The sequence below is a fragment of the Ovis aries genome, chromosome 3 (genome assembly GCF_016772045.2).
Source record: "Ovis aries strain OAR_USU_Benz2616 breed Rambouillet chromosome 3, ARS-UI_Ramb_v3.0, whole genome shotgun sequence".
NCBI lineage: Eukaryota > Metazoa > Chordata > Mammalia > Artiodactyla > Bovidae > Ovis > Ovis aries.
The window spans coordinates 56533705-56550519 of NC_056056.1; the positions used below are offsets into that span (position 1 = coordinate 56533705).

Consider the following 16815-nt stretch of genomic DNA (forward strand, 5'->3'; position numbering starts at 1 on the left):
ATCCAACTTGGTTCTTATCCAATAAATCATCTTCTAGTTTGGAGCAGATAGATCTGACCGGATTTATGATGACATGCCTGATATGGAGAAAATCGCAAATGTTCTACAGGACTACCTTGATGATTATAACCTTATAAACCCCAAAGAAGTAAAGTTGGTGTTCTTCCAGGATGCTATAGAGCATGTTTCAAGGTAAAGTGCCATCAAGTACCCAATAATGCATTGATCTATTTCATTTATATTAAAAGGTAAGGATTAAGTTATATAAACTCTTAAAATTGACTGCTAGATGGACAAAGGTCATTACCAAATCTTGCTATAACTTAAAAGTTATTTTTGATATCTTTAAAATATGTATGGCATGAACTTTGTATGCAATCTCAGAAGTCATTATTTTTGCAAAATATTAATAGATTGTTTTGTTTTGAAAATGTCCTATCTCATTACAAAACAATTTTTAAAATCTAAATGTGGTTTACAGAAATATATAGAGTAGCCAGGCTGATTTAACATGCATGCCTAAAGAAATAGGAGATTTTACTTTGTTTGTAGCAAAACAAGTCAAATGCAAGGACCGTAGATTTCATCTGCTTATGAGTCTGACTCATACCCACTGCAGGTGTCCTGTGAGGGTCATCCCTGATGTATAGGTATCGAGTCTGAATATCTGCAGTCCTTGGGGCACACACAACTTTTTGAAGTGGCTCTTGTCCTGTTGAACAATTCTGAAATTGTAAATCTGTGTTAAAAATGCTAAAATGACAAGGTTATACTGTATAGCACAGGGACTTATATTCAACATCCTGTGACAAACCATAATGGAAAAGAATATGAAAAAGAATATATGTGTGTGTGCATAACTGAGTCACTTTGCTTTACAAAAGAAATTAACACTAAACTGTCAATCAACTGTACTTCAATAAAAAAGTTTTTAAGTGTTGGAATGACCCTTCAAAGGTAAGTTAAGATCTGTTCCCGGTAACTTCTGATACTCCATCTTCTGGAGCAGTATTAATGATACCAATGGCACTGAGTGTGAATGTAAACCATAATATGGAATATCTCATTTAACTTTAGTAACACTTGTCTGTGGCTCAATATCATGATCTTTCTAAATATGAGGCTCAGAGAATGTTCCAATGGTCTGATGCTATATAATAATCCACTGTAATACTTAGTAGCTTCTTTTTTTTTTTTTTTTACTTTATTTTACTTTACAATACTGTATTGGTTTTGCCATACGTTGACATGAATCCACCACGGGTGTACATGAGTTCCCAAACATGAACCCCCCTCCCACCTCCCACCCCATATCATCTCTCTGGATCATCCCCATGCACCAGCCCCAAGCATCCTGTATCCTGTATCAAACATAGACTGGCAATTCGTTTCTTACATGATAGTATACATGTTTCAATGCCATTCTCCCAAATCATCCCACCCTCTCCCTCTCCCTCAGAGTCCAAAAGTCCACTCTACACATCTGTGTCTCTTTTGCTATATCGCATACAGGGTCATCATTACCATCTTTCTAAATTCCATATATATGTGTTAGTATACTGTATTGGTGTTTTTCTTTCTGGCTTACTTCATTCTGTATAATCGGCTCCAGTTTCATCCATCTCATTAGAACTGATTCAAATGTATTCTTTTTAATGGCTGAGTAATACTCCATTGTGTATATGTACCACAGCTTTCTTATCCATTCATCTTCTGATGGACATCTAGGTTGTTTTCATGTCCTGGCTATTATAAACAGTGCTGCGATGAACATTTGTTCATTATTTCTCATGGGTCCCAGCCATTCTCCCCTGGGATCTCTCACATAATTGCAATCAGATAGCACCTAGAACAGCTGGCCCATCTCTGCCTCCATATGGACTCCACTGTCTCTGCATGGGCATCATGAGAGTGTTGGGACTTCTTACACGGTAACTCAGGGCTCCAAAGTCTTGTGCCCCAAAAGACTATCAGGCTGAAGGTAAATGGCCTTTCACAACACAGCCTTGGGAGTTACTCAGCATTGCTTCTGCCATACTCTATCAGGTCAAAGATTCATACGGATTCACAAGACAGGATCAGCAACTCTACCTGTTCGTAGAGTCAAAGCAAGTAGAATCAGAAACATTACTGCAGCCAGTTTTGGATAACATTGTGTGCCACAGAGAGATTAAGTCAACTGTCCCAAGCCCTCTTGCTAGTGAGTGGCAGGCTGAGGATCATAAGCAGTGTTTCAGGTTTCCCAGTTGGTTCAGGGAAGAGAATCTGCCTGCCAATGCAGGAGGAGGGTTGGGAAGATCCCCTGAAGAAGGAAGTGGCAACTGGCAAGAAAGAAATGGCCCACTCCAGTATTCTTGCCTGGAGAATTCCATGAACAGAGGAGCCTGGCCAGCTTTAGTACATGGGGTGCAAAGAGTCAGACACAATTTAGTGACTGAACATCAGCCTCTAGCTGGCCAGTGACAGGCTACGGGGATCATAACCAGTGCTTAGATTCTGGCTTCACCGGTAGATGCCTCGGCCCAAAATGGATCCCCTCTTTTTCATAACAGTTCCTCCAAATACTTGAAAATCATTACCAAGCTCCTCTTAGCTTTACGTTCTCCAGGCACAATTATCCCAGACTTTTCACTGTTTCCTGTTAGTGATTATTTCCAGTCTTCAACATACTGAGCCCTTTATCATTTTTCAGTGTTTCGCTTAACATGTGATACCCAGATTTGATGTAGTATTCTGTGGAATAAGCTGTGCAAAATGTGTGTGAGGGCAAGATTTCCCACAGGCTACTACCATGGAAAATAATTGCTTTGTTTATTTCCCTTGTCAACTATATTTTAGTGTTGGACCATATTAAGATTGACAAATCTCCAGAATTATTTTTTCTATAACCACAAGCAAGCCAAGTCTTTTGTGTTTCCCATACTTCTGCTATTTAATTAACTCTAATTCAAAGATTTATGTTCGTCACAGCTCAAGGGTTGTAAAATACAATAGTTTACCATTGGGTTGTCAAGATACCACTTGCTTCCCATCTGCCCCTGCCAAAATACCCACACGCTTTCTCCTAACAACTTTTATTCCCATGGCTCAGGCAGTCCCTAAGCCTGAAAGAAAATAAACTAACAGTGGAATCCTGGTCTGAGAAACTTCCTGAAGAATAGACCAGACAATAGGAAAAGTCAGCTTAATTATATTTATAACCTTTCTTACTTTCATGAATGGGAATCACCAGGCTACTTAAAGTTTGCTTAAATTATTACAGAAGGAAATTAAAAACCATTTGTAGAATGGGGGAGACTTGGTTTTCTGGCAAAAAAGACTGCCATGTGAATAATGATGTAGATGTTTTCTCTAGAGAGGATCGGTAGTTAGGAATTAGAGGAAATAAGAGCCTTCAAACACCTGCTGCTGATTAGCAAGGAACAGGGCTTCCATGGTGGAAAGCAGTCTGGGGGCAAATACCAAATATTCGGTAATATAACAGATAGTACATTTCCATTTATTAGCATTCTAGGCTTTTGTTGCACTGGATAACTGAATAAAAGCTTTCTCAACTCAGAAAAAATTAGAATTGACTTCAGAGCCTGTGCTTTCAAAGAGCAGTTTACATCAGACTATTTATATGTTACATACCCCCAAAGTTGTCATCACACTCCAAAGATGGTCAAATGGCTCTCTCTATAAAGCCATTAACAGGACTTCCCTGGCAGTCCAGTATGCTTAAGACTCCAGGCAGCCACTGCAGGGAGCATAGGTTTAATTCCTGGTCTGGAACTAAGATTCCTAATGCTGTGTGTCATGGCCAAAAAAATTTTTAAGTAATAATAAAATTAAATGACTAATTAGGAAATGTATCTCTTGCCTCTACAGTAGAGAAAATGTAACTTTGGAAGAGTCTCAGTGGAGGGAGGTTTTTATCCTTTGATATGTAAGTTGACAGAAAAAAAATAACACTAGGAAGCAGATAGACAAGCCATTTGTTTTCTCAATCTCAAATGGAAGTAACAAATTACTATAATGTAAATGAAAAAAGGAAAGAGTAACATAAATAATGCAAGATATTAATAATATTCAATATTTATCCACTGTAGCACCCTGATGCATTATGGGGAAATAAAAAACAAAACATTGGGACATATCCATTGAACCCTCAATTTTATACTCTCAGAGGTAACTGAGGAAATATAAGCAAACAGATGACTTAAAGTGTCTTCTGTTAGATGTATGTTGTGATAGAGACATAGCTGTGGAGATCATACCTGTGGGTCTTAGTTGCTTTGTAGGAGGAATTAGCAAAGGATCTGTCAACTGGGAAAAAAAAAAAAACACTGTGAGAGTTGCAATTAAGTTTTATCTAGGGAAAAATGAAGACCATAGCCCCAGAGACAGCCTCTCAGATAACTCCAAGGAACTGCTCCAGAGAGGTAGGGGGAAAGTCAGTATGTAGGTGATTTTAGTGAAGGGGGATACATGCAGTCAGGCACACATTTCAACAGAAGGCTGCTGCTAGTCACAAGGAGCAGATGTCTCCTTTAATGATTTTAGTGCTCTTCTAAATATGAGAAGATATAAGAAATTGTGTTCATAAAACCTCCTGAAAATGGATATCTGAAGGCCTGTCCTATCAGTTTTTCCCAGAGCACAGAGTGCCTCGTTCCTGACTGTAGTGGGAATTTCTAATAATGTACTTTCACAACCTTGAGAAATTCCACAGAAATAGCACCTGGAAAAACAGCATATAATAAGAAACTGTGTTAATGATTATCTTTCATGTTTTTCTTAAGAATAATCTCCTTGTTACAAACTCCAAGGCCAGACCCAGAAGGGAGTATGATTGGGAGCATGGTCCTTGGAACACTGGGTCAGCGTTAGGTATGAACACTCCCTACGCATTCGCTGATTGTTACTGAGACTATCCCAGAAGGGAACGACCTGGGGTATAAACAAGGAGATCTGGACTATGTCGATGTAGTGTCTTGGGAAAGATAGATCAAAGAAAGTTTTGTAGTCTGCAATTAGATATAAAAGCTGGACTCTCAGTGGACTCTGCACCTCAGTCCAATAGAGGCTGCAGATGCCCTGACCCACTGCACCAGATTTTGTGTTCTGTTTTCATTCTCGTCGCTTGCTCCTGGACCTTTAGGGCAACACCTGATCTCCACCCTGAACTCCTTTCAGGGTGTGTTGAAGGTCAGCAATTGCAGTGACAAGTGACTCCATTATTGTAGAACCAGATGGCAAGCATCAGTTTTTAGCTGGCAGTTCCTAAGGAAAGGAGCCACACCTTTTTTTTTTTTTTTTTGTAGATAACCAGATGGTAAATATTTTAGTCTCTGCTATAGTCCCTGTCACACCTACTCAACTCTGCCGTTATAACTAGCATGAGAATGTCCATAAAGCATTACTTATCAAAAACATTCACAAAACAAAATGTGGTATAGAGTTTAAGTCCATTTTTGTGAACACACACATACAAGTCAACAGACATAAATTTGTTTATGAAGCGCTTACTATAAGCCATGAAATTAAAAGAGGCTTGCTCCTTGGAAGAAAAGCTATGGCCAACCTAGACAGAATGTTAAAAAGCAGAAACATCACTTTGCCGACAAAGGTCCATATAGTCAAAGCTATGATTCTTCCAGTAGTCATGTACAGATGTGAGAGCTGGACCATGAAGAATGCTGAGTGCCAAAGAATTGGTGCTTTCAAACTATGATCTTGGAGAAGACTCTTGAGAGTCCCTTGGACAGCAAGATCAAACCAGTCAATCCTAAAGGAAATCAACCCTCAATATTCATTGGGAGGACTGATGCTGAAGCTCCAATACTTTGGCGACCTGATGTGAAAAGCCAACTCATTTGAAAAGACCCTAATGCTGGGAACAACTGAGGCCTGGAGGAAAACGGGGTGACAGAGAAGGAGATGGCTGGATGGCATTATCGACTCAAAGGACGTGAATTTGAGCAAACTCCGGGAGATAGTGAAGGACAGGGAAGCCTGACATGCTGCAGTTCATGGGGTCGCAAAACGTCGGACATGACTTAGCAACTGAACAACAACACCTATGAGCTACACACTACTCCCATAGAGAACAGGACAGCATCCAGACCATCATGATGGAGTGTATATGCAGTAAAGGGTTAGCAGTGTTTTTTTCCTATCAGTTACAATGATCAGATTTTACTTTCTTAATTAAAAAATCATAAAGCCATTATCCTACTCAAATATTTGAACCTTTTTTTTTTAGTTATCAGCATTATGAATTAGAACTAGATAAAGAACATAGAGGATAGAAAGATACTTTCCTTAAAAAAAAACAGAGATTGAGAGGGAGAAATTAAACCTTTTACATTTCTCTCATGATTTCCTGGGCTTTCCCCAATGGCTCAGCAGTAAAGAATCTACCAGCAATGCAGGAGACTCAGGCTCGATCCCTGGGTCAGGAAGATTGCCTGGAGGAGGAAATAGCAACTCACTCCAGTATTCTTGCCTGGAGAATCCCATGGACAGAGGAGCCAGGTGGGCTACAGTCCAAAGGATCACAAAGAGTCAGACAAGACTAAACACACACAACATTTCATGATTTTCTAGTTTCTCATGACCCAGTTGGGGCTTCCCTGGTGGCTCAGATGGTAAAGAATCTGCCTGTAATGAAGGAGACCTGGGTCCAGTCCCTAGGTTGGGAAGATCCCCTGGAGAAAGGAATGGCAAACCACTCCAGTATTCTTGCCTAGAGAATCCCACGGACAGAGGAGCCTAGCAAACTATAGTCCAATCTGAGATTTTCAATGATAATTTTTCAAAGAAAGTTTTTACATTTGCAACTTCTTTTTAAGGAGAGTTTACTGACCTTTTAAAATATTTATTTATTTCATTTATCTGGTTATGGCTTGTGGGCTCTCTCACTGTTTTCAGTTAGTTGCTCCTCAGCCTATGGGATCTTAGTTCCCCCACCAGGGATCAAACCTATGTCCCCTGCATTGCAAGGCAGATTCTCAACCACTGGACCACCAGGGAAGTCCCTACATTTTTATCTTAACAGCAGTGAACTTGACTCTCATACAAACTGCTCACTTTTATACTGACATCCTTTCCCCTTTCTTGAGTGTTTGAATTTTATTCATGTTTCTCTGTATACCTCAAGGAACCTTTTAGGATAGGTTTGCAGGTGGTTTATTCTCTGAGAAATAACGTGATAGTTTTCCCTCTTAACCACTGTGGAATGGCATCTTGTAAAAGAGATTCTTGAAGCCAGCCTATAATTATTTGACTGTAATCTAGTATATCTATTTTTTAGATCCTCACACATTTTTAGTTGTCTAAAGTGTAGATTTCTATTTCATATATTGACTCATGTATGCATGCTAAGTCGAAAATGTTACTCACTCAGTCACGGTGAACTCTTTACTCCCCTGTGGACTGTAGCCCACCAGGCTCCTATGTCCATGGGATTCTCCAAGCAAGAATACTGGAGTGGGTAGCCATTCCCTTCTCTAGGGGATCTTCCCAACCTAGGGACCAAACCCGGATCTTTTGCATTGCAAACAGATTCTTTACAGTCTGAGCCACCAGGGAAACCCCCTTGGGAGTAGTCTATTATATCAACATGTTAGATGCTCACAAAATTATGCCTAATATAGATATATAGATTTCTATTTCATATATGTATAAAACATCCGGTCACCTATACACACACACAGAGTTTATTTTATATTTATATCTCTCTTAGAAAACACTGTGTTTTGCTTCTCTTCTTTGACTTTGTTTCCTGACCCTCAGTAACTTTCTCAGATCAATGGGGAAGTTTTTTCTTTTATTTCAACTCTGTCCCTTCATTTCTTTTATAGTTCCTATAGTGTGGTCTCTGTGATTCCATTTGTGTCTCCTAGATTTGTCGTCCTTACATTCCATTTTCTCTCGTCATTTTTAATATCCTTATCTTTTTTATTTGAGTTCTGGGTAAATGCCTCGAGTTTGTCTTCTGCTCTACCCATTCAGTTTTTCACCATATCCTATTTTTAAGACCCATCTTGCACTGATGTTTTCACTTTGGTAGTCAGATTTTCCATCTTCAGTCAGTTTTTCCTAAACTTGGATTTCACCCCCCCCACACACTTCTGAGTGCTCACTCTAGTATCATGATGGCATTTTTTAAAAAAATCTTTATTGTTAACATGAATCAGAAATTGTATATAGTAAATCCACTTCAGATTGTTCCTGTTGATCTTTTCTTGAGCTGCAGTCTCTTTTCTTATGTTCAGTGATTTTTCTGCTTGCTCATCCTTAGAAATAAAGACCTGCTTGCCAATATAATGATTAATATAAGTCATGGCCTAAATCAGCCAGCATTCCTGAAAAGACTATTCACACTTTAAAGGGAGAAGAGTTTTTTTTTTTTTTTTTAATATCACTGCTTTACAATGTTCTGTTCATTTCTGCTGTACAATGAAGGGAATCAGCTATATGTATTCACATATCCTCTCCCCCTTGAACCTCACTCCAACCCACCCCTCTAGGTCGTCACAGAGCACTAAGCTGAGTTCCCTGTGCTATACAACAGCTTCCCACTAGGTTAACTGCTTCACACATGGTAGTATACATATGCCAATCCTAATCTCCTAATTCATCCCACCTTCCCCTTCTCTGCCTTTGTCTACATGTCTGTTCTCTCCATCTACATTTCTATTCCTGCCCTGCAAATGGGTTCATCTGTACCATTTTTTATATTCCATATGTATGTATTTAATACGGTATATTTGTTTTTCTCAATTTTCATGACTAAAGTCAACAGCCTGTGAAATGGAAGAGAGATGGCTATAAGGAAACCCCCAGTGCTTTTCTCCCAACCGTGAACCTCAGACATACCCTATTCTTTCCTGTGGCCTTTGGCTGGGGGATAACCCTCCAGCAGCCACTAGCCTTCCACTGTGGGCGGGCATTCAGAGCAGAAGCCACATTTGTACCCCATAACCAAACCTTTTTCTGCTTTGTCTCCCACAGGATCGCTCGCATGATTCGTCAGGAAAGAGGCAACGCCCTGCTGGTTGGAGTGGGAGGCACAGGAAAGCAGTCTCTTACAAGGCTCGCAGCTCATATATGTGGTTATAGATGTTTGCAGATTGAGTTGAGCCGGGGATATAATTATGACAGTTTTCAGGAGGACCTGAGGAAGCTGTACAAACTGGCTGGTGTAGAAGACAGGAATATGGTTTTCCTCTTCACAGACACCCAGGTACATATTTAAATAACCAAAGAGCAAGAACAGGGAAGGGAAAGGCTACCCACTCCAGTATTCTGGCCTAGAGAATTCCATGGACTGTATAGTCCATGGGGTCACAAAGAGCTGGACACTACTGAGCGACTTTCACACAAAAACAAGAACAGGAAAAGGACACGTGTTATAATCGCACCTGTCCTTCAAATAGCTTGTATGAATGATGTAGTTCAGGGAATCTTCCCATCTCATAACAGAGTTCTTGGACCTTATAAAATACTACTTCTTTTAACAACTATTACTTCCATCTTTAAATTCTACATAAGAAAATGTAAGCAGAGGTTCAGAGCATTAAGAAGGGACTTAACTTGGAGAGGAAGGACGTAGACAGCAGAAGGTGATAAACTATTTCTGTGGAAGTAAATATAAAAAAGTAATTCCCTAAGTGAAATCAATTAGGGAGATATGCTTTGCTCAAGAAAAGGAAAAAATAATGGCTATATTTTAGTTGAATTAACTTTAAAGTAGGATTACATTCATGTCTACCACAACCAATTTAACTGATTTTGAATTTATTCTCTAATAAAGTGGCTCAACTGCTAAAGAATCCGCCTGCAATGTGGGAGACCTGAGTTTGATCCCTGGGTTGGGAAGATCCCCTGGAGAAGGGAAGGGCTACCTACTCCAGTATTCTGGCCTAGAGAACTCCATGGACTGTGTAGCCCATGGGGTTACAAAGAGTCAGACACGACTGAGCGACTTTCACTTCACTTCACTTCATTTTCTACATTGATTACACTTGGGTATTTTAATATTAGGGAAAATAAATAACTAATAAGGACATACTGTACAGTACAGGGAACTCTACTAAATATTCTATAATGGCCTATATGGGAAAAGAATCTTTAGAAAGAGTAGATACAGGTATATGTATAACTGATTCACTTTGTTTGACACCTGAAACTAACACAACATTGTAAATCAACTATACTCCCACAAAAATTTTTAATACATATATATAAATTTTAATTAATTTTTTAAACAGAAATCATCCAGAGAATAAGTGATAAATCTGACATATAAATATTTTAACTTCATTTCAGTTTCCAAAGCACTGTAAACATGACTAAGTATGATCACAAAATAGGAAACACATATTTTTATCATATATTTTTAACATATGTTACATGCAGTGAGCTTATATCTGAGTTTGTAAATATCTTTTACAAACGAGAATTGAATATGTGGCCACCAGCAGCCCCCTGCCCTGGGCCCTGCACATGGAGGCACCGCTGAGGACGGCAGTGACCCTTGCAACCCCTGCGAACCTTCTGCAGTGTTCGCAGAGTGCGCATAGTAGTTGATCCTGTGGACCCCAGTAGCCTGAGTGGAAGAGACATAACCTTCACATACCACATGCCCCCGCATCCGATGCCCTGCCTCCCTAGACCTGGAGTCTAACACCCCAGTGTGCCCCAAGCTACAGGTAAAAGTCTTCCCTTACCAAAGTCATCCCATGAAATCTGGACGATCTGACTGCTGCTTCGAATACACTGACACTACTTACGTCTACAGGGATCGTGAAGAATCAGGGGAAGGTAACTCCATGGTAACCCTCCTATAACTGGCCCCAAGAAATGGAGATCCACAAGCTGGCCCACAAAGAACTCAAAATAATCATTCAAAAGGTTCTCTGAGAGTCGCAAGAGAACACAGATAAACAATTTCATGACATCAGGAAAATAATGCAAGAACAAAGTGACAGCAAGTGACATCACCAAGATGGCCATGTAGCTCAGTCCCCACTTAGCTCCCCCTCACAAGAACAACTCACAATCATTCATGGATAAGACATGGAGAAAGTCCTAGGACACGGGGGTGAGGCCGAAGCATACCCGCATGCCACAGAGACTGAGACCATGTTAGAAGGATAAGAGGAGCAGTTACACACTGACCTCACTGCCCTACCCCCAGGCCATCGCAGCATCACATTAAGAGGTCTCCCCCGAGCCTACCAGTTCCTCCAGTGGGAAGAAAGAGGCCAAGATGGACATCCTGCTCCCCGGTATTCTGGGCCACGTTGGGGTTTCACTCCAGTCTCGAATCACAGAGATGGTGAGAAACTCTGCAGCCCTTGACCCCTAGGAATCCAGTTGTGACATAGAAGGCTTGAGGATATAATAACCAGCACTCCGATCATGACAGACCAAGTTTTTACCCTCAGCACCCAAGTAATGGTCCAAGCCAGCAGCTTTACTCATGTGCAGAGTCAGTCTGACCAAGGAGCTCAGCAGATGCAGATCTGCCTGATTCCAAGTCCTCAAATGAACTGCCTTGCCAGCCCTGGAGCCTGGTCAGGCCTCCCACTCACCCAGGCAGGGGAACTAAGTCACACTCTGCTCTCTGCTGAGTGTACTTCTTGGCCCTTCCCAGTCAAAGAACCTGACCAGAACACCTGGAAAGCTGTGTAGCCCAGCAGTGCTTAGGAGAGTCTGGCAGGAAGAGCAGATCATCCACACAGCAAAGCCAGTGACCCACTCAGCCAGGCAGGATGGCTAGAGTCAAGACCACAGACATCCTTGTTGCACATGAAGCCGGTTATTCCACTCTGCCAGGACAGGAAAGCTAATTCCTAGTGCCACCTACTGCTAAGTATAGTACCCAGTTCTGATAGTCTAGGAAACCTGATCAGAGAACCCAGGGAATCACAAAGTTCATCCTATAGCCTTGCTCATTCAAAACCAAGTCGGAAGTCCTGTCCAACTGTTCTCAGCCAGTAGCATCACCTATGACCTCAGAACTCAGGCATTGTCCTCACCCCAAAATAGACACTGATAGCAAGTCCCACCTGCTCAAAGATGTTACCAGTTGACATGTCCAGAAACCCAAACTGAGCTGACTGGCAAAGAACAGTCTCTGCCAAAGTGGACCAATAAAATCTGGAAGGGGCCATCATTTACTCTTCTTCTGGGATTTTCTCTCATTCCTGGAAATGGCAATCCACTCCAGTATTTCTGCCTGGAGAATCCCATGGCTAAAGGAGCCTGGTGGGCTACAGCCCATGGAGTCACAAACAGTCAGACAGGACTGAGCCTCTAACACTTTCACTTTTCTTTTATTTGCAACATTCTCTTCTGTTGCCTCATTTTGCCTAATTCTGTTTTTATTTATATGCATTAAGTAGGTCATTCTCATTCATCATTGCTCTGTAAATAGTTGTAATTTTGGTGTGCCCGTGGGAGGAGGTGAGCTCAGGGTTATCCTGCTTTAACATCTTGGCTACTTCCCAAGATTGTTGTAGTTGTTCAGTCGCCAAGTTGTGTCTGACTTTTGCTACCCCATGAACAGCGGCACGCCAAGCTTCCCTGTCCTTCACTGTCTCCTGGAATTTACTCAGATTCACGTCCATAGAGTCAGTGATGCCATCCAACCGTTTCATTCTCTGTCGCCCTCTTCTCCTCCTGCCCTCAATCTTTCCCAGCATCATGGTCTTTTCCAATGAATTAGCTCTTGGCATCAGATAGCCAAAGTATTGGAGCTTCAGCATCAGTCTTTCCGGTGAATACTCAGGGTTGATATCCTTTAGTGTTGACTGGTTTGATCCCCCAAGGCTATCTTCTTTTAAAGATAAAATTAACTCAATGTGAATTTTAGATCATATGTTTGCTTTATAATGTATAGGAAGTAAATGTAAAACGGTTGACTAATTTATAATGACCACTCTGCTTTCTTCTACAGATTGTAGTGGAAGAGTTTCTAGAAGATATAAATAACATTCTGAACTCAGGTGAAGTGCCTAATTTATTTGAAAAGGATGAACTGGAGCAGGTTTTAGCAGCCACCAGACCAAGAGCAAAAGAAGTAGGAATTTCTGAGGGAAATAGAGATGAGGTAGGACATGTCAAAATGGTAATAAGATTTTGGAAAAGAAAAAGTTGTCTCAGCCTTTTTCCAGTCATCCACAAACCCTTTTAAGCAGTCCATGGGTAGAGTTTTTTCAGTGTAATTTGTTTTTAATCCTATGTACTTTATTTCCTACATTTAAAGCATTGGTTCATGAGACTTCTGGAGATGGTTAGGGAAAGCACAAAACAGAATCCCTACTACCTACAGAGGGTCATGCTGCTGCTGCTGCTAAGTCACTTCAGTCGTGTCCAACTCTGTGTGACCCCAGAGACAGCAGCCCACCAGACTCCCCCTGTCCCTGGGATTCTCCAGGCAAGAACACTGGAGTGGGTGGCCATTTCCTTCTCCAATGCATAAAAGTGAAAAGTGAAAGTGAAGTCGCTCAGTTGTGTCTGACTCCTAGTGACCCCATGGACTGCAGCCTACCAGGCTCCTCCATCCATGAGATTTGCCAGGCAAGAGTACTGGAGTGGGTTGCCATTGCCTTCTCCACAGAGGGTCATCATCCTATCCAAACTGGAAAGCTTCTCTTATCCTTCTTAAATACAAGTTTATTTCACACGCCCCCAGTGCCCTGCCTGAGGAGTTCAGTGCTTTTGATTCCATGTCCTGTCAGCAAGAGGGCTTCCCAGGTGGCTCAGTGGTAAAGAATCCTCCTGACAATGAAGGAGACTCAGGTTCAATCCCTGGGTCCATCAGGAAGATCCCCTAGAGAAGGAAATGGCAACCCACTGAAGTATTCTTGACTGGGAAACCCCATGGGCAGAGAAGCTTGGCAGGCTACAGTCCATAGGGTTGCAAAAAGAGTTGCACATGACTTCACAACTAAACAACAACAATAGCCTATCAGCAGAATTATGAAATGCATTCTCTTTCTCTCTCACACACACACACATGCACAAAACACAGCTGCGGTCCACTCTCATTTCTCCAACACTGTGCTAGATTCTCTAAGCCACTGTTTGTCTATCCCAGGTCTTTCTCTTCTTTCTGCATCTTATCCTTTTTGGCCACTCTTTCTCATATTATCTCTTCTGTGTCCTTTCATGAGAATTCCCTCCACTGCTAGGTCAGGACTTACGGGCACAGACAACTATTATAAGCAGAAGTGGCTTTAACATTGGGAGGGCTAAACAAAGGGATGCCATGCTGAATTCCTTGAAAATGATTATGAGATGACACTGTAGAAGTCAACAGTCAAGGACGCTCTGTGTCTGCCACTGTCATTCTGCTGAGCCAGGAAGCCTCTAACCCAGAATGCTACTGCTTCAGCTCCCAAGCCATGTGTCCCCCACCATGCTGGGAGGAGCTGAAGTAAGGAGCCATATCCAGTGATAGTGACAACAGGTCCATGCCATTTCTGCTGGGCTCTGCACCTGCAAAAACATTTGCCCTGCACCGTGTCTCTCTCTCCCAGTGGTCTTCTACCTCAAAGCAAAACTTTGTATGAACACACCTCTCCACTTTATTCAAGGGGTCTCTTAAATCCACTGATGAGGAGTACTCATATCCCATCCCAAACCCAAGTTGCAACAGAGTCTGAAAAATATCATTTAATCTTTTGAGTCTGCATGAGAAGAAGGGACTTGGAATGGGATGTTAAAACAATTCACGCATCCACTCCACAAACTTTAAATTTGCTATTGGTAGAGTCAGATGCATTAGCCAACACTTATTTTCATCATGGGTTCAGCCTTATTCTAAATTGAAAGTATCTTTCTTTTTGTCAGGTGTTTCAGTATTTCATCAGCAGAGTCCGTCAGAAGCTGCACATTGTGCTCTGCATGAGCCCCGTTGGGGAGGCCTTCCGGTCCCGATGCCGGATGTTTCCATCCCTTGTGAACTGCTGCACCATTGACTGGTTTGTCCAGGTCAGTGACATCACAACATATCTCTTTGAGAAGTTGGACTTGCTTGACTTTAATTTTTTTTATTAAAGTGTAATTGATTTACAGTGTTTCAGGTGTATAGCAAAGTGATTCAGTTACATATATATTCAGTTATATATGTCTGTACATATATGTATGTACACACATATATATATATATATATATATCGGATTATTTTCCATTTAGGTTATTATAAAATATTGAATACAATTCCCTGTGCTATACAGAAGGTCCTTGTTGTTTATCTGTTTTATATAAGTGAAAGTGTTAGTCACTCAATGGTGTCCAACTCTATAACCCCATGGACTGTAACCCACCATTCTCCAGGCAAGAACACTGGAGTGGGTAGCCATCCCCTTCTCCAGGAGATCTTCCCAACCCAGGGATTGAACCCCAGTCTCCTGCTTTGAGGGAAGATTCTCTACCATCTGCTGCTGCTGCTGCTAAGTCGCTTCAGTCGTGTCTGACTCTGTGCGACCCGTAGACAGCAGCCCACCATCTAAGCCACCTATATATAATTGTATGTATATGTTAATCCCAAATTCTCAATTTATCCCTGCCCCCACCTTTTCCCTTTAGTGACCGCAAGTCTGTTTACTATGTCTGTGAGTCTGTTTCTGTTTTGTAAGTTCATTTGTGTCATTTTTTTAGATTCCACATATAAGTGATATCATATATTTGTCTTTCTCTGTCCAACTTCACTTAGTAGGATAATCTCTAGGTCTATCCATGTTGCTTTTAAATGGCAATATTTCATTCTATTTTGCAGCTGATTAGTATTCCATTGTATATATGTACATATGTGTGTGTGTGTATGTATATCACATCTTCTTTATCCATTTATCTGTATCTGGACAATTAGGTCACTTCCATCTCCTGGCTATTGTAAATAGTGCTGCTGTGAATATTGGGGGCTATGTATCTTTTTGAATTAAAGTTTTTGTCTTTTTCAGGTATGTGTCTGAAGTTGCTTGATTTTAAAAAGGTAACACACTGTCCACTAAGAACTCAAGGGTACTTATATTAGCTTCAAAACCCACATGCAAGGGAATTTACTCACATGCAAGGGTTGACAATGACAATCATTGAACAAATGCAAATAGAATTTATAAAGAAGAGGAAACTATTAAATTTGTCAATGTAGAGGTTATCAATGATCTTGACAAGAGTTATTTCAATGGAGTGATGGGGGAATGACACTGTGAAAGGGCTGCACTCAGTATGCCAGCAAATATGGAAAACTCAGCAGTGACCACATAACTGGAAAAGGTCAGTTTTCATTCCAATCCCCAAGAAAGGCAATGCCAAAGAATGCTCAAACTACTACACAACTGCACTCATCTCACACGCTAGTAAAATAATGCTCAAAACTCTCCAAGCCAGGCTTCAACAGTATGTGAACTGTGAACTTCCAGATGTTCAGGCTGGTTTTAGAAAAGACAGAGGAACCAGAGATCAAATTACCAACATCCGCTGGATCATCGAAAAAGCAAGAGAGTTTGTTGCTTCTATTTCTAACCCTATTTCTACTTTATAGAAACCCTAACATCTATTTCTACTTTATTGACTATGCCAAAGCCTTTAACTGTGTGGATCATAATAAACTGTGGAAAATTCTGAAAGAGATGGAAATACCAGACCACCTGACCTGCCTCTTGAGAAACCTGTATGCAGGTCAAGAAGCAACAGTTAGAACTGGACATGGAACAACAGACTGGTTCCAAAAAGGAAAAGGAGTATGTCAAGGCTGTATATTGTCACCCTGCTTATTTAACTTATATGCAGAGTACATCATGAGAAATGCTG

The 16815-nt window shown here is 41.0% G+C and overlaps 1 protein-coding gene across 2 annotated transcripts in view; it reads left to right on the plus strand.

Annotated features, from left to right (window-relative positions):
• The window catches only part of DNAH6 (dynein axonemal heavy chain 6), a 289159-nt gene that overhangs the window by 164122 nt on the left and 108222 nt on the right, over positions 1-16815 (plus strand). For both annotated transcript variants that reach the window (XM_004005864.5, XM_042246026.1), the window contains exons 45-48: positions 38-192; positions 9001-9232; positions 12953-13105; positions 14851-14991. In XM_004005864.5, coding sequence (XP_004005913.3) covers positions 38-192; positions 9001-9232; positions 12953-13105; positions 14851-14991 — 681 coding nt within the window. The remainder of the gene's footprint in view (positions 1-37; positions 193-9000; positions 9233-12952; positions 13106-14850; positions 14992-16815) is intronic.